Here is a 25,874-nt window from a genome sequence, read left to right on the forward strand (position 1 = left end):
CAGAGAGCTACCATCTGACCCAGCAATTCCCCTCCTAGATATGTACCCAAGAGAACTGAAAAGATGCGTTCACACAGAAGCTTGTATGTAAATGTTCACAGCAGCCTTCTTCAAAGTAGCCCCAAAGTGAACACCACCCAAAACGCCCATCAACTGATAAATGGGTAAGGAAGATATAGTAGGTCTGTACAATGGAATATTACGCAGCCATAAAAAGGAATAAAAGGAAGTCCTGACAGATCCTATGATGTAGATGAAACTTCAACCCATGTTAAATGAAAGAAGACAGTTACAAAAGGCCACATACATATGTATGATTTCATATATTTGAAATGTCCAGCATCAGCAAATCTATAGAGCTATAAAGTAGATTGGCAGTCGCCGAGGGCTGGAAGGGGAGACGGAATGGGCAGTGACTGCTTAATGGGAATGGGGTTTCCTTCTGGGGTGATGCAAAATGTCTTGGAGTCGAGTGGTGGTGACGGTCCCACCACCCTGTGAATACACTAAAAACACTAAATTGTATACTTTAAAATGTTTAACATGGTGAATTTTGTGTTTTGTGAATTTGAGCACAGTTTAGAAAACTCTGCGTATGGAACAAATCGATCACAGAGCCTGGCACATATTCAAAATAAATAGTATCTCTGATTTTAAAAGGGGAGAGGATGTTTGGAGAACTGTTTGGCTGAAGGAGCCTGGAGAGACCTGGAAGCTAAATACAAATGGTCTGACCTTTGTTTGGATGCTGGATTCTTCCTCTCTGAAAACAAACCAACCAAAAGGCCAGATAGAAAGGACATTATTGAGACAACCTGGTAAATTCACAGATGGGCTGGTAATTCTAATATTATGGTGTCAATGTCCTTGTTCTTCAGAGCGAAGTGCTCATGTCTCTAAGAGCAAAGCTTCGTGATGTCTGTAACTTAATTTCAAATCTTCAAAAGCAGGTGTAAGTGTGTGTGTGTGTGTGTGTGTGTGTGTGTGTGTGTGTAGACAGGGGAAATATATGTGGCATAATGTCAACAACTAGTGAACCAATGTCAAATGTATATGGGTGTTACCGGCAGGTTTAAAAATCTTTCGACAAAAAAAGGCAGGAGAAAGTATTCAGTGAACGACAGAGCCTTCAAAGCTGGATCAAGGATGTGATTTCAGGCGTGTTACAGAGAAGCACAGAAGGAAGGGAAAACCCCAGTGCTGGTAGTGGTCACTGACATTATAGCGGATTTTCTCTCCCTTCTCTCCACTTAAAAAAAAATATTTTTTCAGGTTTTCTACAATGACAGTGTGGCCATTTTTTATAATAGGGACACAGTATTTTAAAAAATGATCTGCAGTGACTTGGCGTATTTCCCATTTAACCGGGGCCAGACCATGAACAGAGGCTGCTGTGGAAGGAGAAGGTGCTTCTGTGAGACATGAAGGGTACCGCCCTGGGCAAGCGGGGTGGCGGGCTGGGGGACATCTGTGAAGGCCCAGGAGGTTGGCGTGTGTTCTCTTTGTCCAGGAAGTGTGGCCATGGGGCATGGGCAAGGGGCCTCTCTGAGATTCTTTCTAAGAGTCTCTTTTTTAGCTCAGTTCAAGAGTTTCTAAAGTTTACTTTAGTGGAGTCTGTGCACATGGATATTTCTGGTATGATCCAGGAAAAACCTGTGGACAAGGGCTGCATTTTGACTATAGGAGCACAAGACAGAGGTCTCACAGCTGAGCTCTGGAACCTCCACCGGGAGCCTCGCCCACCCCAGTCTGCACTGCTGGGCTCCCCAGAGTTGCCTGGGGCAGAGAGCCCAGGGCACAGGGGGCTGAGGTGGGGGTGGGGTGGGGAGTGAGATTCGGGGCCCCTAGGGAGATATGGGGTGCTGGCAGCAGTGGCCAGCAGGGAGCAGTGTCCTGGCGTCTCCCACAGTTCACTCTGGTTCTGCCACAGTCTGGTCACACTTAGGAAAGACCATGGTTTGGTCACAGTGATTTATGCCTAATGGAAACTTCTAAGGTCCAGTGGAGGAGAGGGAATAATCAAACTTTCCAAAGGGCACACAAAGCAATTGCATTTCGTCATGTCTCATGTATAAAAAGCCATTACAAAAAACACTGAACTGTCACTTGATATAAATAATCGCTCAATATTTACCACTTAAGGTGATTTTCAATCTCTTCGTAAGTGTCCTGTCTGACTTTCTGTTCAAAGAGTGCTTCCTTCATCTGTCTTGTTTTTGAAATCTCATCGCCTTGGTCCAAAACTGAGGGCAAGAGCAAACAATGATTATGCCACTAATCAAATCAGAATCATTTGCCGAGAGAAAAACACATTTCTAATGGTAAAACACAGCAGCGATCTAACTGAGTTTTGCTGCTGTTACTCATAAATAGTAAATGTGACAAGCGATAGTTCTTCCCTATTCTGCCAGCGGCGGACTTCTAATGGATCAACAAGTTACCTTCTCTTAATTCTTTAATCTTCAATTTTCCTGGTTCCTGGTTTAAAACAGTTGCCACAGCAAATGGATTCGATAAATCTACCGGAAATCTCAAGTTCTGATATTCAATTTCCTGAGAACAAAATCAGGAGGGAAAATTCATTATTTTGCTTCTCTATCATTCCTTCCATCATGTTGAGAATAATGCCCAGGTTACCTTAATCTTTGGAGGCTTTAATTTCGGTGGCAGTCGCTGGAAATGTACGTGTGGCGCTGCCTTTTCTGGAGGAACGTCCACTTTCTTAGAAAGAGCATTTAATCTTTCAAATTCTTCTAATCTAGTTTAAAACAGATATAAAATTACTACATAATCCAACAACTCAAGGTTCCCATTTTTTTAAAAGATTTTATTTATTTGACAGAAGGAGAGAGAGCACGAGCAGGGGGAGCAGGAGAAGGAGGACCAGGCTCCCCACAGAGCAGGGAGTCAGATACGAGGCTCAATCGCAGGACCCCAGGATCATGACCTGAGCCAAAGGCAGAGGTTTAACTGACTGAGCCACCCAGGCACCCCAAGTTTCCTATATTTTTTAAGACTTTTTAAGTAGCCTCTACACCCAACATGGGGCTTGAACTTACAACCTCGAAATCAAGAGTCACATGCTCTACTGACTGAGCCAGCCAGATGTCCCACAAGGTTCCTATTTTCATGTTTCTTCTGATAATATCATGACTTCCGGTCCATCAATGACTCTATCTACACTGAAGATAAATCTGTGTGCTAAAACAGTGGTCTACTAAAATAAACCGTCTACCAATGGCTGTTCTTCCTTACCTTCCCAAAGAACATAACAAGTGGACAACATGACAGGCTGAAAAATGCTCTCCTGGTCCTAGTGTGATTCATTTCTCGGCTGTTGGTTCTCAATAGCTAAATCTACTACATTAAAGAAAAAATCCTCCATTGATTTATGTTCCTAGCAAAAGAATGATTATGCCCAAGTGACTCAGACTAATGTTTGAGATCTTTTCTGCAACTGAAAACTGTCTTTGGACAGGGGTAGGTACAGACAGGGCTATTGCCCTGTCAGCGAAGCTCCTGGAGTCATTTACGGTGGGATGTGGTAGAACTACGTCCAGGTCAATGCTGCGAAGCATTTCCTTAAGTGAGAATATACGAACACTTGTTTTGCCCATGATATTACGGTAATAAGAACATAGTAACATTCACTCATTCTGATGGTCACAAACCCTTTCCCGAACACCTACTGAACGGACCCCACTGCACAACACAGGGGACGTGCCAGCAATCTCAAACTTAACATCGCCTAAGGAAGGGTCTCCTGAAAGGTCAGCGGCTTGAGAGAACATGTCCTTTGGGGAGATACGCACTCACTGACAGGCTGCGGTGTGCGGGGCGGAGGCACTGGGTTAGGGAGCCAGTGGTGGCCCCGCACCCACGTCTCATCCGAGCTTTGACATCACCTCTGCTATAAATATTGGGGAACAACAAAAAATCTTTGAAGGTGTTAAAAAGAAAAAACAGGTCCCTTAAGGGATCTAATTGCTGACAATGGAAATGAAGGGGTCTAAGAACGTGATACATTTTAATAAGGAGTTACTCGTGGAACTTGAGTAAGTCCCTCACACACCATGTTCTGAAATAACAACGTTGAAAAGCTACCTGGGGCACTTTCAGAGAATGCCGTGGCCAGGATCATTTTTTTCCTTCACAGTGGAACTCATATGTTCTAGTACTATCTGCAGTCTGGGGAGACGTGCAGGTCTTGAGACGGAGGCCTTGAAAACATCAAGAGTGCACTAAATAAGACATTAAACTCCGGCTGGGACACCAAAACATAATAGTTTAGAAAGAGCGGATGTCTGCCTTTTCGTGGTGCTTCTCCCACACAACGCTCTTGTCCATGGGAAGCCAAAATCCCACTTAAGTGATGTCTTTAAGAAAGTCCTTTGTACCTCGCAGCACATGATGTGACATGGCAAACCGCATTTTCTTGGTCAGAGAACACCAGGAAATTACTACTGTCTTTTATTTATAGCCAATGCTATTAGTTTGTTGCCAGAATGATTTTATTTCTCCTCTGGTTACCTGGGGGATTGGGGTTCAGCAGACCACACTAACAGCCCATAGTTGATTTGGGCTGCTTTGAATTTTTAGGAAGAGATCATGATACAAATATATAACAAGTCAGGGAGTTAGTTCATATTTTGATATAAAGATGTTACTCTACTTTTAATACACCTAATGAGGTTAATATGTAATGTGTATCTATGTGTGAGGGGAGAGAAGGAAGAGCCGGTTATTTCTTTATCATTTTCAAAAATCTGTGAGGATTTTCCAAGATTAGGATTGATACTGTGACAAGTTTTCCTTTAGCTTTTATAGGACTCATGCATATTGGGACAAACTTACCATTTTAACCAGGTGTGTTGGGATATAAAATATAAAAATACAAGCTCACATTCAAATAGAAATAGAAGTTTGGAAAAAATTTATTATGAAGTAAAACTTAATCCCATTTCACACCTTTACTCGGACTTGAATGCTGAGGATTCTTACAAAACAAAAGCCAACAAAACCTCCCATGTGGCACGTTCTCACTTTTGCCTTACTTTGAAGTCACTCGTGATCCATGACTTATTTGCGCTCCTCTGCTGTGAGTGTGGACTGTGTCCCATGGGGCTTTGCAATGGACACGGCATACAGCAGGCACTCAGTTAATTATAATTATAATGTTATATCGAAATTCTGAAAATGGTTATGCTGTTCTTGTTTTATGATTTACATTTGAAAGAGTGGGGGCGCCTGGCTGGCACAGTCGGTTAAGCATTTGACTCTTGATTTTGGCTCAGGTCGTGATCTCGGGATTGTGGGAAGGAGCCCTGTGTCTGGCTCTGTGCTCAGTGTGGAGTCTGCTTAAGATTCTCTCTCCCTCTCCTTCTGCCCCTCCCACTTGTGCATGTGCTCTCTCTCTCTCTCTCAAACAAATAAATCTTTAAAAAAATAAATTTGAAAGAGTGTAATACATATGGTCATATATATACGTGTATGTAATATACGTATATATAATACATACATATGGTCAAAGCTCAACCAGCACAGCAGCAGTAATCAGTGAAGGCAAGTATCCCTCCATCTACCTATTCTTGGTCATCTCTTCCCCTCTTGGCAGGAAAAACACACTGCAACTAGCCTGGAGCTATTCTATGCACTATTGTTAGATTTTAAAGAGTATTTTCTGGAAGTTCATCATTTTAAGTACGGTTTTGATGCCATGCTGTTACAAGAAAGAAAGACAGAATGGAAGACATGGAGACTGGGATCTTTTTTAGAAAGTTTTAGGAAGAAACGAAGACATTCCAAAGCAGCCATACGGTAACGCCACGCTGGGAGAGCACGTTCCGGTGAAGACACACTCATACGGCTGAGAGTTGAACTGTGAGACCCACAGCTGCAGTTTTATCTGCGCAATCCCATACTGGAATGGCGTGAACTGGACAGTCACGTTCATCTTCCCATTAGCTGGAATTATGCCTGAGGGGAAGGAAATGAGACAACACGATTCTTTCTCCTGCAAAGCCCCACCAAAAAGGCTGACATGCACACACACACATTCTTCCCCTGGTAAGCCCGAGTATTTCTATTATCTTTATATAGTCTTTTCATTATATCCATGCGAATCAACTTCGGCATGTTTACATTAATCTTATTTGCCAACTGCTATGTTAATCCTTTATAATAATCATTTGACTCTCAATTATATAAATAGATACACATCCATCAGCATTAGTGAATCAGACACGAACTCCTAGAACTATAATCTTTGAGCCAATTACCGGATGTCAGTGTTAATGCTGTAAGCAACAAGAAAAGCTAGGAACACACACATATGAGTTTCTGTCCAAATAATTCAGTTTCCCTACATTTTGGTGTTATTTGAATCTCTCCTTCCAAATCTTTGGGAGCAGTGAGATGGACCACTGCTCTCTCTGAAGTCAAATATCCCACCATGCCTTGTTCCTCTTTTGTATCTCTGGGGCCAACGGGGCTTGGAACATAATAAGTGCTCAACAAACGTGGAAAGAGAAATAAAAGGAAGAATGGAAAGGAGGCGGAGAGGGAGGAAAAGAGGAAGGATCAATGTATAGGTACAAGAAAGGCTAATGTTCTCTCTGATTTCCACTGAAGGCTCTGGGGTTTGCCCTCTAGATGATTTCTTATGCCCCTGTGCATCTTGTCTTTGCACGGTCCCTGCAGAGGCCTTACACAATTCCCTCATAAATGCTTGGCATGCCCTCCTTCCCATCTACGCCTTCCTCTGAGTCTTGTACCACTGTCTCCCTTGTTCTCTATGCCCAACCACATGAACCTTCATTCGGCCATCCCAGTATTCACTAAGCACTTTCTCTGTGCCAGGCAACATTTTAGGCACCTGAGGAAGAGGAACCAACAGAACGAAGTCGCAGATCTCACAGAATTTACTTTCTAGCTGGGGACAGCAAGCAAACAAAAAATGAATATAAAATATAAAATCATTTCATGAATACCAACAAGAAAAATAAAGCAGGGTATGGGGGAGGCAAGTGAAATGTGATGTGCTATTTGAGAGAGGATGAACTGAAGGCTTCTTGGGTGAGGAGATGTTGCAGCTGAGACCTGAAGGTGGAGAGGGGCCCTCGCGCTAACCCTCCCACATTGGGCTCCTGCTGCCTCAGGGCCTTGGCACTTGCTATTCCCTCGGCCTGGAAAGCCTTTCTCCAGATCTCCTTTTAGTTTTTTAATCCTACTTTCTGAAATCACCGTCTTGCCATCTGCCCTTCCCTAGACTCAAAGGCAGTTTTACGAAAAGTCCATCACGATGTTCCCAGCTCAATAAATACTTGTCGAATGAGTGAATAAAACTCCTTCTGACTCTCCAGCCCTAGCAGCCTTCATTCCCCTACACTTTGGTCAGCCCCGCAGCACCCATGTGCCCCCTGAACTGATGGCTTCCCAACTTTAGAGCTCTCCTATTCGGCTGCAAGCCCCTGATGCTAACACGGGGCCCCAAAGCTCATTTACCTTCCCGGCTCCCTAGTGCAGTCTTCAGAAATAGGTATTTGTCAACTTCCTGAGAGCAGAAGTCCAAATCTTTTTTTAAAAAAGATTTTATTTATTTATTTGAGAGAGTGACAGCAATCCGGAGAGCAGGAAGAGCAGCAGAGGGAGAGGGAGAAGCAGACTCCCCGATGAGCAGGGAGCCAGATGTGGGGCTCGATACCAGGACCCTGGGATCAGGACCTGAGCCGAAGGCAGACGCTTAAGCTATTGAGCCACCCAGGCACCCGCATTAGTCCAAATCTTTAAATGACGCCACTAGTGACCCAAGAGCTCACCGCAGGGGAGAGCGAATCAACAGAAAAGCTCGGTTCTATTGGCCAACCCAGGATCAGCGGAACAGAAACTCCAAGAATGGCTGCATGCAGTTTGGTACCTCAACCACCCACGAGGTCAGAAAATATACCATCTGACCTACAGCTCACTGGGGGCTTTAGACTATGAACATTCTATTGCTTCTGTGCCAGCCTCATTAACTTAAAAAAATAACAAGTTCCGGAGCGAGGATTAATGTTTGTCCTGACCTGGGTGATTTATTTTTGAGTGCTCCCAGCCTGCACCTAATACCTAAAGCACGCTGGAGGCGTAGCCCGGGCAACCAGGGAACACTGCTTTTTTCCATTAGCCGGGACAGCAGTTAGCATGGCTCTGTTACGGGAACTCGGGAACTCGGCGGCAGCTGATCGTCCGACGCTAACAGCTCTTAGAGGTGTGCCTCGCAGAGGCAGCTTACTGCTTGGCAAAAGCTCATGGTGGGAGAAGGGAGAGCAAGTCTCATGTTTGAAAATCGAGAAAGGCTCCCCCACCCCCAAATTACAACTTTGTTTTGAAAAAATCCCAAACCACGATTTTATGGCTTTAGTCCAATTTTGTCTGGGGCCAATTTCGCATCACCACCGTTAACATCAGCAGGGAGCCTGTAAAATTACAGGGGCAGGGAGGCTGGTGAGGCAGAGGGAGAGAGGAGAGAAAAACTGAGAAATGAACTAAAGGCTAAGAAAATCCTAGTCTGTCAATAAAATGGGTATAATGAAGAAAATGTAGCAACACTGAAAAACGCTATAATGATTAATGAAGTGACTGGAAAATACCACTGGATCTTTGCCTTGATGATAATGATATAAAGTATGCATAACTATGGCCAGTCACCAAAAGGAGATGGAAAAATAAAAGTACGTTATTTGTTAGGGCCCTTAGGCTCAGGAGGGGGATCATTTTTTAAACATTTCTTCTTGCATGTCCTTACGGCATCATTACAATACTGTCAATACTTTTAAAATAACTTTTTCTTCGAAATCCTCAGAAAGCACGGATCATCCTCCCTAAATTATCGCAGAGCCATATAAGCCACATGCTTGAAGTGTTAGTAACTATTGGTCTTAATCTTCCAGGATTTAGGGTTTTACGAGCTGTGAGATGTTGGGTAAACTTCTTAATCTCTCTAAGCTTTGCGGGGAGGGGGAATTTAATAGCTGCGTAGTTTAACAATTGTCCATGAACAAGCTGTTGATGAACTCAGTGTTTTGGATTCACTGGATTACAGAAGGGGGGTGCTTCAAGAGTGGTCCTCCCATCCGACTCACCACCATGAGTCACACACCACTCACTGGGACACTCGAGGGCCACCACCACTGCCCAGGGTGTGTGGACAACACAGACCCTGATTCACTGGGCCCTGTAAGAGCTCTGTGACTTGGTTTGTTACTTTGCCGGAGGCTCCGTTTTCTCATCTGTAAAATGGGACAAGGCTTAAAGGAGAAAAGAGCATACAAGGTCTGGGAGAATGCTTACTTATTACAGAGTGTGTGTGTCCTTCCCAGTGTTTGTGTCAAATCAAATGAGTAATAATTCAGTGTATTAAAGTATCATTAAGCTGTCAGGAAGAGGGGGTTCCTGGCTGGCTCAGTTGGTGGAGAGTGTGACTCTTGATCTCAGGGTTGTGAACTGGAGCTCCACATTGGGTGTGGAGCCTATCAAAGAAAAAAAAGTTTAAAAAAGATAAAATTTCAGGGGGGACCTGGGTGGCTCAGTCGCTTAAGCAGCTGGCTCTTGATTTTGGCTCAGGTTGTGATCTCAGGATCCTGGGATTGGGCCCCTCTTCAAACCCCACATCGGCCTCTGCCTCAGTGGGGAGTCTGCTAGAGATCCTCTCCCTCTTCCTCTGCCCCCCCACTCTCTTTCTAAAATAAATAAATCTTGAAAAAAATAAAATAAAATGTCAGGAAGACGAAATATTTCTTGGGAAAACTTATACAGTTGACTATGAAACAACATGAGGGTTAGGGGCACTGACCCCCTGTGAAGTTGAACACCTATATATAACTTCTGTCTCCCCAAAAACTTAACAACTGATAGCCTACTGTTGATCCAAAGTTGTATGAACAACAATTAAATATTTGTATGTACATTCTATGTATTATAGGCTATATTCTTACCATAAAGCAAGTCGGAGAAAAGAAAATATAAAGAAAATCATAAGGAAGAGAAAATACATTTACAGTTGTGCGGCACCTATTGAAAAAAAGTCTGCGTAGAAGTGGACCCGCACAGTTCAAACCTGTGTCATCAAGGGTTAACTGTACCTGACCCTTTGAGTTCTAAAGAAGGAAGACGCAATTGTATCACAATGCCAAGCCACTGGGATGCGTTTCCCAAATGTGGGTAATTCTACCAGACAAGGACTACGCTGTCTCTGGGAAGGTCTACTTTAAAATTCAGGCCATGGGGGGCCTGGGTGGCTCAATCATTTAAGCCTCTCCTTCCATCCCCCAACACCCCTAATCCCCTCTCCCAAACACCCCACCCCCCCACCCGGCTCATTAGTGCACACATGCGTGCTTTCTCTCGCTCCCTCTCTCTCAAAAAAAAAAAAAATTTAGACCTTGGACTTTCTGTAAAGGGGTGAACTATGAGCACTGAGACATTTGGTTACCAGTTCATTTCTAAGTTTCCCTGGGGAAACTTGCTCAGCCACAACAGATACTGACTGCTAATTACCCCAGCACTTAGTTTATTAATGAATGTATTTATTTGAGAGAGAGAGAGAGAGAGAGAGAGCAAACTTGCACATGCACAAGAGTGGGGGGAGGGGCGGAGAATCTCCAGCAGACTCCCTGCTGAGTGCAGAGCCAACAGGGGGTTGGATCTTAGGACCTTGAGATGGTGACCTGAGCTGAAACCAAGAGCCAGATGCTTAACCGACTGAGCCACCCAGGTGCTCCTCCCAGCGCTTATTTTATTATAATCTTTAATTCCCTTCTCCCTCCAGCAAGCCTTGCTGACTGAAGCCAGAAATCATCAGTAAAATGGAGTCTTTGGGGATCTTCCTTTTCCTCCTGGTCCACCAAATACCCAAAATGCAGACACTGGGAGCAGGAGCAGAACAGCCTGGGGGCCCTACCTATGCTAATGGGAAGCTGAGCAGCAGTCTGAGTAGAAGGATGCTGGGGAGAGCCAAGCCAGGCCAGCAACTCATTCTCCGTCAAGCCTGTGGCCCACTGGCTGGGAGCAGTGAGTGCCGCACACGTGTATTCCGTGCCCCTCTCCTGGGCGCTGTCCAGCACATAAAGATAGCTCAGGGAGGCCAGAGAGACTGCACGGGAATGCTTATTGCTGAATCCAAGAGCCGCATGAAGCATCCCCACAGCACCTGCATTCTCCCAGCGCCCATAGGGACACCAGGAGCCACTCCCTGACCATGCCCCCAGCCTCACCAACCCTTCAGCAGAGCCTGTCCATGCCATTTGCCATTTCCATGGCCAGCACCCATCCAGGCCAACCTGAGCTTCCTTCCTAAGGGGACAGGCTGCTCCCCGTTTGTGCTCTCCAACCCACTCTCCCCTCAGGAGCGTAATGAGGCTGAGCCACCACCCTCTGCTGAGAACCCTCTACTGAACACCCTCCCAGCTCAGAACCAAACCCTAACTCCTACCCTCCTCAGGTCCCCGAGGCCTCTCCAACTTGGTCTCCCTTTGGGCACACCCTCTTCCCCTTGGCATACCGTCCAGACACTCTGGGCTTTGGGACTTCCCTCAAACGTGACCCTGCCCAGCCTGTTCCAACCTGACAGCTTTGGGGGCTTCCTCCGCTTGAAACTGTCTTCCCTAGCTCCTGACCACCAGATGAGAGCAGGCATGTCTGCCCCGGGCAATGTCCTCTCTGTGTGCCTGCCTCTCTCCCACAGACTGGGACATCAGAGCAGAGAGCAGGTCTGTCTTGCTCCCTGGGGCAGCCCAGCGCCTATCACAACACCTAACACGTGGCAGAGGCTGAGTGCTTAGTTCTAGAATGAATGTAGACGTGGGGCCACAGGGCAGGATTCAACGCAGCAGCAGGACAAACAAGCCCGGAAGCATTTCTGGTAAAAGATGGTCAAGTGAAGCTATTCTAACTTGACTACCCTCCTGTCAAACTCACCAAAACAAGAAAAAAAAATGTGTAGAACAGAAGACAAGGAAAATCTTCTGTTAAACAAGGGAAATGACTATACTTCTGAAGCCCGAAAAATCAGCATGTTTCCCAAATAGTGTAGAGTAAGGCGTGGGACTGAGTGGAAAGCCGGGAAGGCAATAGATTTCCCCAAGGGTAAGGGAAACGGCCCTAAAAAAATACATCTATCTACTCTTTGATTAAAGGGACAAAATGGGGAATGCGGCCGGCCTCTGGAGAGGTGGGGATGAGGATCAAAGAGACCCAACCTCAGCATCCTAGAATAGAAGGGAGGCAGCTGAAGTAGTAATTACATTGCCCTGACTTTTCTATTGTCTTAGACCCAGGACCTGGAAGCTGGAGGTGACTTGATGGAGACAGAGGGGGCAGGTGACCGTGCAGTAGCAGCACACAGCACAGATGACTCACCTGGCCTTTGTGAGCCCGGGGCAGCGATGGGCGATATTCTCCCAGGATGCAGGAGCCCATGGACTGTGGCCAGACCCTGGCTTCTGATCCCAGATCTGCCCTTGGACAACCTACCTAAACACTCCATGCCTCGGGTTCCTCACCGGCAAAGTGGACATACTAATAGCATCTCCTCATGAGTGTCCTTGGGAGTATGAAACGAGCGGTGTTGGTGTATGGCACAGGGTAAGTGCCACATAAGCCTCAGCTACTATTATAATTATTTTCACCATCATCGTGACTTTCACACTGTATTCATCTGCTGGCAGCAGGCCCTACTCAAAGCTGAGTAAAATGCTGAGTAGAACCAACACAGGTATTATGCACGAAAACCGCAAATTCAAAGATTAATACACTTGGAAGGAGGAAAAGGAACATAAGCAAAAGCAGGTGAAGAACACACATCACAAGAGTGATGACCTCAGGGGATACTCCTACACTGTTGGTGGGAATGCAAGCTGGTGCAGTCACTCTGGAAAACAGGATGGAGCTTCCTCAAGACGTTAAAAATAGAGCTGCCCTATGACCCAGCAATTGCACTACTAGGTATTTACCCCAAAGATACAGACGTAGTGAAAAGAAGGGCCACGTGCACCCCAATGTTCATAGCAGCCATGTCCACAACTGCCAAACTGTGGAAGGGGCCAAGATGTCCATCAATAGATGAATGGGTAAAGAAGATGTGGTCCATATATACAGTGGAATATTATTCAACCATCAGAAAGGATGATTACCCAACATTTGCATCAGTATGGATGGAACTGGAGGGGATTATGCTAAGTTAAATGAGTCAAGCAGAGAAAGACAATTATCATATGGTTTCACTCATATGTGGAACATAGGAATAGCGCAGAGGACCATCAGGGAAGGGAGGGGAAACTGAATGGGAAGAAATCAGAGAGGGAGACAAACCCTGAGAGACTATGGACTTCAGGAAACAAACTGGGGGTTACAGAGGGGAGGGGGCAGGGGGATGGGGTAACCAGGTGATATGTATTAAGTCTTAAAGAAAAGACAGACAGCCTGACCTTGCCACAGTGAGAGTCACCAGATTCAAGGAAGCAATAGAACACACTAGAAGGAGATGAAGAGAGAGCTGGTGGTGCTCGGGAGACACACAGAAAAAGAAAAAGGAGGGGTCACTGAGGTAGACACTGTATTAGAAGGAACGACAAAACACATACACACACACATGCATGCACACACACGCATGCATGCACACACGCACGTGCGTGTACACACAGGTAGAGCCATGGCAGGCAGGAATGAGGAATCCACATTCACCAAATGAAATTATTTTAAGGAACATAACAGATGCCAAGGGCAAAGGATAGCCAACACATACAAATAATTTATGTTCCTGAGCAAGAGAACAAAGCAAACAGAAGATTAAAATACTCAGTTTTAATAGTTGAAAATTTTCCTAAAATAACAAAAGTCCTTTTTCTCCAGATCAAAAGGACATGCCACGTTCGAACAAAACAATGATACAGAGCAATGCCAATACCTATCCTGGTACATTACTTAGCCTCAGGACCGAAACAAAAACAAAAGAATTCTAAGGGCATCCAGAATTCACCTTGGGCAGGTAAAGATTCCAACCAGACTCTGAATTCCTAGCAAATTCAAAGCAAGGGGCAGTCGAGCAATGTCTACAAAGTTCTGAGGTGAACAGAGTTGTAAACCAAGACTTTTAGACCCAGTCAAGTTGTCCTTCAAGATGACAGGCAGCAGAGACAGGGTCAAACATGCAGGTATCCTCGGTATGTAGCCTCCAGGAACGTCTGGTCAACAAGGTGCTGGCTTTCACATTCCAGACAAGCCAGGGAAAGAACGGACGGAGGTAAAGAACTTAGAATGGAGAAAATGTGGAGCAAAGAATAGAGGTGACACTCAGGTTCCACTGACATAGAAACTAAGTAACTGTGGCATTTCTGGTCACAAGACAGAATGCAAATGCTATAAACCCAGATAAGGTTAAGATAATATCACAGAAGGCGAAGCTATTAAGGAGGGAGGGAGAGATAGAGCATGGACACTACCTCCCGCTATCTGCACCACCAAGGTTCTAGAAGAAGTTGAAGTGTGCAAGACAGTGGCTCTGACCTCTTAGTTTTTATATTCTCTTTTCTTAATATAGCGGTAAATTTTAAGAATATCACTTATATCAATGTAGTTCATCAATTCCTTTGGCTTCACCTGTTTTTTTTTTCAATCAATATCAAGCAATGAAACATATTTTTATAACATACTTCATTTTCATAAAGTCACTTCTTAAAGAAATATTTATGTTTGCTCAACCCCCTAGCTCCCACACTTACTTACACCCAGAGCTTTTCTTTTTTTAACTCTGTTGTTGCTGTCCCCGGACCAGCCCTGTGGGATCCACAGAAAGGCCTGATCTCCTGCAAACAAAGCTGGCAAGACAGGATTTTCCAGCAGGAGAAAGGGTTGGGTCAAACCATCCCTGGCCTCTCCATGGGCCTCTCTAGGACTGGCACTTCTGGGTGGGCAGGAGAGATACAGAGCTTGGTCAAGGTATAGGAATCGGTCTCTGGGCAAAGTTCACTGAATGCTGTTGGTCAACTGAGCTCAAACCAGCCCAGACTGACAAGCCACCAAATGGTCATCTTGAACAAGAGATACCTAGGGATCCCGAAGGCAAGAAGAATACACAAGGCCTGGTTGAGAGCTATTATTAATCTCCCTAGCTTTTCTCTCACAAAATAAAATTTTCGTAAAGTCTTAGTCTGTGATACAATTCTATTTGTCTTCCTCTCCTCTATTGCAAGGTGTCCTCATATCGTTACTCTTCCAGCTTAGGGGAGGCGCTGAGAGTTCAAGTCTGGAGTCAGACAGACCCTGTTGCCTTGGGCATGTTGTCTGGCCTTCCTGAGTCTTGGTGGTTGGTGTTGGCTGTAAAAAGGTGAGGCTACTCGTTCTCTCCTCATAGGGTTGTGGGATGCAATGGGGCAGTGCATGCAATGGGCTTAGCGCAGCGCCTGTCATGTGGTTAACAATTAGTAAATGGGAATGACTATAGGGAATGGGAATGACCACTGCCATCCATCAAGGAGATCCCGAACATCAGACAAAATGTAGCATTGCTACCAATGTGATAGAGCTGCTTCAGGGTCTGTGCATGAAGAATTGCCACCTGCCTGTCTAGCTTTTCCTGCTTTCTTCAGCATGCTACTATCAATTAAATAAGGGTCATAAGGAACTCATGTGCATTTGATGTATTAACTGTCCCTCATTGTTCTCACTTCCTCACTATTAAGTTTGGTGCTTTAGAAAGTCATAAAAACATCCGATCTCGATTTTACTTCTCAAAAGCATTCTATTCCAACCTGACACATGGCCTCTGGCTTTTCTTAAATTTGCTGAACTGGAAGGTGATCAGAAGCACTTCGCTCGTATATCTCACTCACTTCTATCACTCGCCAAAAGACATATCTGTATGTCTCCATTTCTCCATATAGCCATATAATCAGCATTATTCTCTGGGATGAGGCTATCCATGATGGTCCTAGCCACCAACCCGAAACATTTTATGGGGGCCTCTTTTGTGTGCTGAAGATCCAAAGCTCATACCATCCTCTTGACAATCCTGACCTGACCCCTGCACAGTTTGTGCTGGGGACTGGGGGTCTTCTGTCTCACCCATCCACAGGTGTATAGTGAGGTGGGGAGGAGAAGCAGGGGCAACCTTCCCTATTCATATTCTTGTCTGGAAGGAATGGGTCTGCTCATGGATTTCCAAAGGCATCTGACCCTGTTGGTGAGGCTTATTATATGATAAGATACCCCAGTCGGGGGGTGGGGGGCTTTGAAGAAGAAAGAGGAAAAAAAAATGTGTTAACACTCACTTCCTTTAGAAACCTAAACAGGTAAATGCTGGGGTATGGGCACGACTTTGGCAGGTGTTGCAGGAGTATGAGTGAATCCAACTGAGATCACGTGATTGGACTAGGGATCAAGTGCCTATGGCCCCCCAGAGTAGGAGGTGCACAGAGGTGCCTTGGACTAGGACAGGTAGGGTGCTGTGTTTATGATGTCCTATGCTCATCCCAGGGAACGGAAACTGTTCTTTGCCAGGATGTGCTGCCTGAAGGGTTGGTGGACCTGGGCCCACAGGTAATGCTTATAACCAAAAAGTAGTCTGGGTCCAAAGCAAGGGCAGAGGTTCTGGGATTACTCCCAAATCAATATAAAATCGTCATAAATTTGCATTTCATAAGAAAATGCAAAACATCATTTATAATGGCTGATATATTCCTCATAATTGGGGGAAAAAGAGAACAAAAGTATTAAAGACTTTCTCTAAGAACTTTAGGCAATAGTCCTCAGGAACTCTTAACTAGCCATTTTATGCTACAATTCGCTATTTTATGCTACAATTTGCTATTGCTATGAATTGCATGCATTCTTCCTGGTGTATGTGACACCAAGTGAATGTCCAGGATCTCAAAGTGGTCAAAAGTAAATAAGTTCTACAATTTTTGTGGCATTTGGCTGTTCTCCAACACTAATAAGAACTTGGCCAAAGTCATGTATTGCTGGCTCTTCCAAAATTATCAACAGAGTGTTCTTGATGTTTTAATTGTATATGATTTCTTGTCAGCAATAGGCAGAAGTTCACAAAATCCTTTACTTCTTTTCCCCAATTTCGGGAAGATCTTGGCACCATCCACTGACCCAGTTTCTGACAGCTCTAGGGCACACATGCATCCTAAGGATGCCCAGTGGGCAAATGGCCAGTTGCGTTAAAGTTGGGGGCCTTATGTCAGAGCCATATCTTGTAAGTCGAATTAGCTTTATTCAAATTTTTTCATTTGGCAAGCCTGAGCACAAAATGCCTGGAAGGCATGGATAAATGATGCTTCTAGCTCCTGGAGAAGATGTTGTTTTATAATCCTGTGGACCACGGATGTCTCCACAGCCTTTAGATAATCAGTTACTAAGATTTGCCCAAAAAAGTGTCTACCATTATACATTCTCATGTAAAACTTGCCCATGGTTCTTAGCCTATCGGGGCCCAATTTGTAAAATGGGGGCAGTAGGGACTTACTGGCCAAAAAGCAATCCGCAACTATCCAACTGTAGAAGACGTATGAGTCAAGTCAGATGCCCGGCAAGTCAGAAGAGCCCACGGCCTGCCTGGGCTACGTGTCACCCGAAGCGCATTCACTCTCCACGCAACCAGAGCTCTTTAGTGCAGGTGAGTAGAAGTCATCGTAAATTCCATAGCCTCAAAGATGTATAACAGATGCATGCAAAACAAGGGCAAAGGGAGGCCAAAGCAAGAAAATGCCTGAGAGACCAGTGGACTAGGACTGCACTAAGCCTCATAAAACAGCTCCTGAGGAGGCCGAGGGGTCCAGCCTAGGAGGAGACCAGTTTGTAAAGCAAATGCCATCCACACGTGGCAGAACATTTCAAAACATAAGGTGGGGTACCTAAAGTTCAAGAGACCTGGCTTGTTCTCATTCGTTCGTTCATTCATTCACTCCCTCCCTCCCTTATGACTTCGCTTGCATCAAACTCTCTTGATTTTCCGCCCAGATCTCTGTCCTGGGCCCACTTTCCCCTCGGTGTCCTGTGAGCACCCGTCCACCTCTCTTGTCTAGACACACCCCCTCTCTGGGCCACCTCCTCTCCGTCCCACGGCTGTACATTTCATCAGTACCTACGTGACGTGGAAATTTCTGTCCCTAGCTTGCAAGCGGGTATATTCAACTTAATTTCACTTAAAGGAGAAATTTAAAAAAAGACAAGCAACAAACAAAGCGCTGAAACAACCAGAAAGCTCATCAGATGGATCAGACAAAGTGTTCACAGATCACCCATTTGTCCGAATTATGTGGCTGTGCAATTTACAATCTGAGGGTACGGAGACACGCCTGCATAATTTTTAAGTGTTTCGCCTATAGTGATATCCATCTATGCTCAACACTGTATTTGCTTACGTATGTAGTCCTCGGGTTTTGAATAGGCTGTGTTTCAAAACCCTTTTGGTAGGGGCACCTGGGTGGCTCAATCGTTAAGCGTCCGCCTTTGGCTCAGGGTATGATCCTAGCGTTCTGGGATTGAGCCCCGCATCGGGCTCCTCCGCTGGGAGCCTGCTTCTTCCTCCCCCACTCCCCCTGCTTGTATTCCTTCTCTCACTGGCTGTGTCTCTCTGTCAAATAAATAAATAAAATCCTTAAAAAAAAACCCTTTTGGTAGATTAATATTCCATATCTCAGGACATAGTTCTTTGCAGAAGTTCGGCTTGGCCATAAGAGCCTCTTGCTGTCTTCCCAATTCCCCCTGCCTTTGCCTTGCTACTGACACCAGCTTAGTTCGGGCTCTCAAGGCCTACATGATTTCATTCCCAACACAATGATTTCCTGGTCTCCTGCCTCTACCCACCTCAGTCACCCCTGCACACGGGAGCTGTACTGACCTTTCTAAAAAAAGAGCTCCTATCACAATTGCTCAGAAATCTTGGTGGTTCCCTTCTGTCTACAGAGCTTCATGGAATTCTAGACCATCAAGTGGGGCAGGATCATAGAGATGAACCTAGTCCAGTGATTGCCAAACACCACTCTGAGGAATGTCCACATCAAGATCACGGGGAGCTGCTCATTACCAGTGCGGAAAACCAGACCCTTCCCAGAGCAAATCACCAGGGATGGGTCCCTTGGTCCTGCCCTACTCTAAGCCCCATCTGCTAACTCCCTTCAGCAATATTCCTACCAGTCCTCAGTGATGATAAACTAGGTATTTGGTAAGAGACCGATTTCATATTTGGGCATCTCTGACAATGCACCAGGAGCTGCCGGGCCCAAGGTCATTCCTTTTTATACCATCGTGATTCTTTTTTTTTTAAATAAATTTTTAGAAGATTTTATTCATTTATTTGAGAACGAGAGAGTAAGAGAGAGAAAGCATGAGCAGGGTGAGGAGCAGAAGGAGAAGCAGATTCCCTGCTGAGCAGGGAGCCAGATGTGGGGCTTGATCCTGGGACTCCAGGATCATGACCTAAGCTTAACCGACTGAGCCACCCAGACGTCCCTACACCATAGTGGTTTTTGTTACTGACACAGCTGGCCTGCCTCCAGTGTCTTTCTCTTCTCCCCGTTCCCACACTGACCTGACGCTCTTTCACTGGGGTTTATCTGGATCTGTCTTAGCACCTGGCTTTCAGGGAGAGTCCCAGAGGTCCAGTGTGGTCTGATGGCCCAGGGCAGGACAGGAGTCCCTCTGTCTTGCCATCATCTTTCAAGTAGAGTCTAGACTAAGATGACAGGAGCTAGCTCACTTTACCAACTTACCTCGAAGGTCAAATTCTTATAACCTCTTCAGACTTAAGGTGAAAATTCAATTTGTATTTTATGAGGCAGTGCACAGACTTTGGAACCAGGATGACTGGTTTCAAGTCCCACCTCTGCCACTTACTCCTGAGTGTCCCTGGACAAGTTACTTAACCCCTTGGTGCTTCATTTCTATGTTCATAAAATGGAAATAATAATAATTACACCAATCTTACATGGTTGTGGTATAGATTAAATATATATGTACTTATACATATATAAAATATATCTATATCTATCACCTGGAATAGTGCCTGGCCCATAATAATCACTAAGTAAGTGCTACTATTACTATTCTACCAAAAGGCTTACAGTGAGAACATCGACTATAATTAAAAGCAGAAATATAATCTTGTATAGTATAATTTTGGTAACCACTTATTCTCTCTTCTCTTTAAAGCCTAAAAGTAATAAAGCTTCTCTCTAGAAAGAGAATCAAGTACTGTTTTGTTTTGTTTTGGTTTTGCAATATAAATAGTAAGCTACATTGTATTTCAAAAATCTCAGAATGTCTCCTGGTTCTCTAGGACATAATCTATATACATCTCACAATTTAGAAGTCATTCAAAATTTGAACACTCATATATGCACTCGCAATCAGGAGATTAATGGATACCTACCCAGACATTCAAAAACAAAACTCTTTTCGTGTTCACAGCAGAAGACTGTGGACGGATATTTAAAGCCCAAACCCAAATATCAAGAGACAGAAACTGGGAAGCAGAAATCACTTCAGATGGAAATTTCACTTTCAAACCTTCTGAGCAGCATTAGAATCTATGCCCTTTGGGGCAGGCAAAGGCAGACCGTCCACACAACGCGTGCAATAAATTCATGACAGCCTCCAAAAATATCCCAAAAGCTTGGTAAGAGATAATATTCCCATTTCATTGGAAACTGAGTGAAAAGGATACACCAAAAGCCAAAACTAGAAGAGGAATGGATTAACTTCCGATTTCAAGTTTTGATTTTGGAAGACATTTACCTGGACACTGTTATAAACTATCTGCATGATACAAATGATCCCAAAGTGTCCTCATTCCCAAGTGTCCGATCCCAATTTACAATATGTCAGACACATCACATTTGTTATTGTTACATATGTGAAAATACCATATTCGAATGTAGTTTATTCTCTTTTGTATCTTGAGACCTGCTCTCCAAATTGTCTTTGATCTGAGAACCCTAAAGGAAATTGGAAACTTGAAATCTGACTCTTCTTACCTGATACTGGGTCAACAGTAAAGGCTTCATGAGACTGAATCAAAGTGATATGAAACTCAAAGTCTACAGGACAGCTGCACTGCAAAGGGATAACGTGTTTTTTGCTGAAAAAAAAAGGAAAAAATTTTATTCTTGATAACTACTTCTTTTGATATCAAGGAATAGAGACTCAAGTCACATAATAAACAACCGCAACAGTGACGATAGTCGACGGAGCTGGAGTAACTCCTGGGTGCCACCTGTCACATACATGTCCCGGATATGATCTCTTCTAATCCCATGAGGTGGTACTGTGATCATCCCCACTTGCAGACAAGACACACGAAGCACCAGAGAGGGTAAGTATCCCGCCCAAGGTGACACAGCCAGTTAGTGGCAGAAGTGGGATTCAAGGCAGGTCCACGGGGCCCAGTTTCCGCACTCCAAATACCTCTGTCCACACTGCTTCTCAAGTACTGTCAAGTTTATTCCGTGAACCCTCACGGTCACAGGGAAAGGGCTTCTCTGCCACACAACGGGCCCCAGGGAGCTAGGGAACACTGAATGAGCAGGCTTTACACAGAGAAGCCTGGGAAGCCCCTGGCCTTTATGGAGCTTGGACCTAGACGGTGTTGAAGAAACCACACCTCCGGTTGTGTTTGACTAAAACGTGCCAGAGACTCCTTATTTGGTAAGAAGGCCAACAACAGTAGAAGACCCAGGGAGCATCTGTGAATTCAGAAATGCTCCACCAGACAAGTCTGACTTCTGAGTGTGCTTGAGGTTGTCCCTTACGGTACTGCGGGTGTTGCTACAGCTGTGGGGTTGCTCACAGAGCCCTGAGCTTCTCCTCACGTCCTCTCCTTCTATCCGGCCAAGCCCACGTGGGCCAGAGTTTGCGGGATGAGCAAGGCATGGAGAGGCTGAGTTCTCTAGCTGTCACTTGGCATCCCCACAGACGCAGCGCTGGGGTGGGAGGTTATCTGGGCCCCTTTCAGCAGCTGGACATTGAGCTCCTCCCCTATGAGACTCAGCCCTGCCCTCCATCCCTGCATTTCCTTCTGCCTCCTCCCTTCTCTACCTCATAATTCCTGAGCCCTCATGGCCCATCTTGCCCTCCTGCCCAGGGATTGGTCTCTACCTCTTAACCTTTCAGTGAGAGCCTTCCTGCCAACTGCACTTCCCTCCCATTTCCCAGTCTGTGTAGGAGAATGTGACTGTAATCGGGTTGAGCAGAGCTGCCAGGCCAACTAGCATGCTGCCTTCTGTGTGGTGCCCATCCTGACCTCGTCAGCTTGGGGACTTTTCCCATCAGGACCCGCTTCCTTACCTGCCCAGTGCCTGTCTACCTGGGAGACACTAAGTCCTATGAAAGCAGAGCTGAGTCTACTAGCACGTAGATCAGCATCTCCAGCATAACCTCAACAAAATTCCAGAGTCCTGCACAAGCCAAACACTCAACAAATATTTGTTGGAGCAAAGTAAAATAACTCTTTTTCCGTAGTAATTCTGGGGATACAGTATAGTCCAAATGTGGTTTTTAAAAATTCTGCCAAGAGCATTTTTATTTGCCTTTAAATTCATTACCTTTTAAAAATTTCTGGAATATTCTAAATGTTAAGAAAGTTATAGAGAATAATATAATAGAGATCCTTTTATCCACTACCAATCTCTCAAATCTTCTGCTTTGGGTAAGCCGGTGTTTTATTTTTTAAGAAATAAAACATTGCAGAACACTTGAAACTCCCTGTACACCTCTCCTCTTCCTCCACTTTGTCCCTCCCCAGGGCTGATCCCTACCCCCGCCTCCACTGTCCATCATTCCCATGCATTTTTATAATACCTACATACAGAGGTATTCACACAATCTATAATATTGTACTATTTTTCAACAATATTGCTCTAAAACTTGCTAATAATGTTGCTCAACGCTATCTTTCTGAGATTTGTCCATGCTATACGATTTTTATGCATGATACATGAAGTACTGTTCGTTCATCTCACTAGTGATGAGTACTCCGTTCCATGACTACGTCATCCTCACTTACCTACTCCCTTAATGAAGGGCATTTAGGTTGTTTGCATTTTTTCATTATTGCAACGTGGCAGTGACAATCCTTGGGTGTGACTCCTGATACCTCTGTAAGCGGAGCTACTCTAGGAATACCCAAGGAATGGGATTGCTGGGTAGTACTAAAGTCAAATTTCAACTTCACTAGATCTGGCCAGAACGCTCTCCAATGCCTTTTACCACTGTATATTTCCATTAGCAGCCTCCGAGAGTTCCAGGATTTTCAGGCATTTTAACTTTTTCCGACCTGATGGGGGTGAAACGGTATCTCACTTTATTTTCATATTCACTGCTTTGAGGTTGAGCTTCTTGTATTCATATGTATCCATTTGGGTTCTGTCTTCTATGAATCGCCCAGACAGAACCTTTGCCTCTTTTTCTACAAAGTTGTTCTGTTCTCTTATTAATTTGTAAATTCTAGATATTAATTTTGTCAGTTATATTTGGTGATATAAATTCAAGATAAGGATCATTATACAGAGAAATCTCTTCAGCCAACACAGATTTGAGCCCTTCATAGGTTTTTTTTTTACCAAGCTCATAAACCCTGTCCTCAGTCAGGCTCTCTGGAAGTACCCAGTCCATTGTAACTTTCTGAGATGCTTCCTAATTCTGAAACACAGGGCACATAAAGGTCATTATATTTTCAAGGCAATTTACCCTAATGGACACTCAGGCTCCACTGGACATCAGTCACGCCGCAGCACTGGGGAGATAAAACTAAGAGTACAAGTTACATACGCCTCTCAAGAAGTGAGTAGCCTTGGGTGATGGTCAATGTCAAGTCTAAACTGCTCAGACCTGGTCTCTGAGGATCAGGCCAGTGACTCCCACCATCACATGAGCTGGATGGTGCTTGGGTTGGCAATCCCAGGGATTTGCTCAGGGCTGCCCAGCGAGGCAAAGCCGCTGCCCAAGAATGTTCTGCTAAGAGCTGCGTGTTTGCATTTTCCTGAACTGAAAGCAAAAAAGACTCCTGGGCCTTTTTATATATGCCCAAATTTAAACGAATTTTAGCGCTCTGATAATTCCCATAGAAAAGGTGTCAGGGTATTTGCTTAGCGATGATTACGTGAAGCCAAGTTCCTGATGCATGAACCAGTCTGGAAAAACAAACAATTCCTTAAGGGCACAAAATTCCAAGTAACCTGATTCAGAAGGAGACACAGCAGTGCAGGTAACACAGATTTGCTTCCATCACTGCAGCTCACATTATGGGTGTCAAATCCACAAGGATGACTACCATAATCACGAATCCAGCACAATCTAGATGAATTCGGGTCACAAGGAATTTTGACAAATATAAAGGTTATTTAGAAATTTTTCATATTTGAAAAAACCAGAATCCCATTAGATTCTAAGGGGACTTAGAGATTCTAAACTGAACACCCACGTTAAATACCATTAAAAGTGACCTACATGATTCCTGAGGCATCAACAGGACTCTGAGTTCTTCTAACTTAGAGGAAGCAGCCAGTTAAAGTATCAAAGCAGATAGAAGCTAGTACTTCAGAAGTTAACCACAACTTTTATCCCCGTTACTTTATTATTCAAACATTTTATCAGTTATGCTAAGGCTATGTATAAAGTACTTTAAAATGATGTATAAAAATACACCAAGTACTTTAAAAGAATTATTCCCTATTTTGAATAAAATCTAACCCAAGCCTTTTTATTTCTTTATTTAGTTTTTTAATTTAAATTCAATTGATTAACATATAGTGTATTATCAGTTTCAGAGGTAAAGTTCAGTGATTCATCAGTCTTATATAACACCAGTGCTTGTTATATCACATTTATTTTTTTCTTATGATTTTCAAAAATTAACATATATTGTGTTATTTATTTCAAGAGTACAGGTCTATGACTCATCAGTCTTACGCAACACCCAGAACTCTCTTAAGAATTTTTTTAGGTAATCTCTACACCCAATGTGGGGCTTGAACGCGCAACTCTGAGGTCAAGAGTCGCACATTCCACTGAATTAGCCAGCCAAGTGCCTCCCAACCCAAACCCTTTAAATATATTTTTAAAAGATTTTATTTATTTATTTGACAGAGAGAGAGTGCACGTGCGCACTAGCAGGGGGAATGGCAGGCAGAGGGAGAGGGAGAAGCGGGTTCTCCGCTGAGCGGAGATCCCGATGTGGGGCTTGATCCCACGACCCTGGGATTATGACCTGAGCCAAAGGCAGATGCTTAACCCACTGAGCCAACCAGGTGCTCCAAACCTTTTAAATACTAGACTTATACCATGATTACGTACAAGTTGTATGCCTATTAGAAGAAGAGAGTACAAATTTGCTTATGGAAATTAGATATTATAAAATAATATAAATTCAAATTTCTTCCTTCTCCCTTCTCTAAATAAATGCTAGTAGAGGGCCAAACATCCCATTGATATTCAGTTAATTATATAAAATTTGTTTTTACCTTAGTCTGATGTTTTTATCATTTACCCTAAAATTTAACATTATATTTGTCGAGGAAGTAACCAAAGCTTTTCTGAGAGAAGGAATGATGTTGTGAATTTGTAGATAACTTAAAATCAAATTTCCTCCCTAATTCCAAAATCTCAGTTTGCAGAGAGCGGAATAAGCACATTGCCATACATAGGATTCGACTCCTTCTGGGAGAATGAAGGTTAACTGACAACAGCATGGCAATTGTTAACTTATGGCAAGATGCTGGACTCAGATGGCACAATAAATGAACCATTAGCTCTGAGGCCTGTATAAAATCTGAGGGACACACCCTCGAAATAAAGGGAGGCCTCCCCCCAGACATGTATGGATAATTTAAACTATA

General features: G+C 44.2%; 1 protein-coding gene across 1 annotated transcript in view; it reads right to left on the bottom strand.

Annotated features, from left to right (window-relative positions):
* The window catches only part of CFAP221 (cilia and flagella associated protein 221), a 92,781-nt gene that overhangs the window by 38,571 nt on the left and 28,336 nt on the right, over positions 1 to 25,874 (bottom strand). The window contains exons 7-11 of the mRNA XM_045804097.2: positions 21,018 to 21,121; positions 5,817 to 5,976; positions 2,638 to 2,758; positions 2,442 to 2,553; positions 2,135 to 2,243 (exon numbers count right to left, since the gene is read on the bottom strand). Of these exons, the coding sequence (XP_045660053.2) occupies positions 2,135 to 2,243; positions 2,442 to 2,553; positions 2,638 to 2,758; positions 5,817 to 5,976; positions 21,018 to 21,121 (606 nt within the window). The remainder of the gene's footprint in view (positions 1 to 2,134; positions 2,244 to 2,441; positions 2,554 to 2,637; positions 2,759 to 5,816; positions 5,977 to 21,017; positions 21,122 to 25,874) is intronic.

This window comes from Ursus americanus, chromosome 1 (assembly GCF_024610735.1).
Source record: "Ursus americanus isolate L20-20 chromosome 1, mUrsAme1.1.p, whole genome shotgun sequence".
Taxonomy (NCBI): domain Eukaryota; kingdom Metazoa; phylum Chordata; class Mammalia; order Carnivora; family Ursidae; genus Ursus; species Ursus americanus.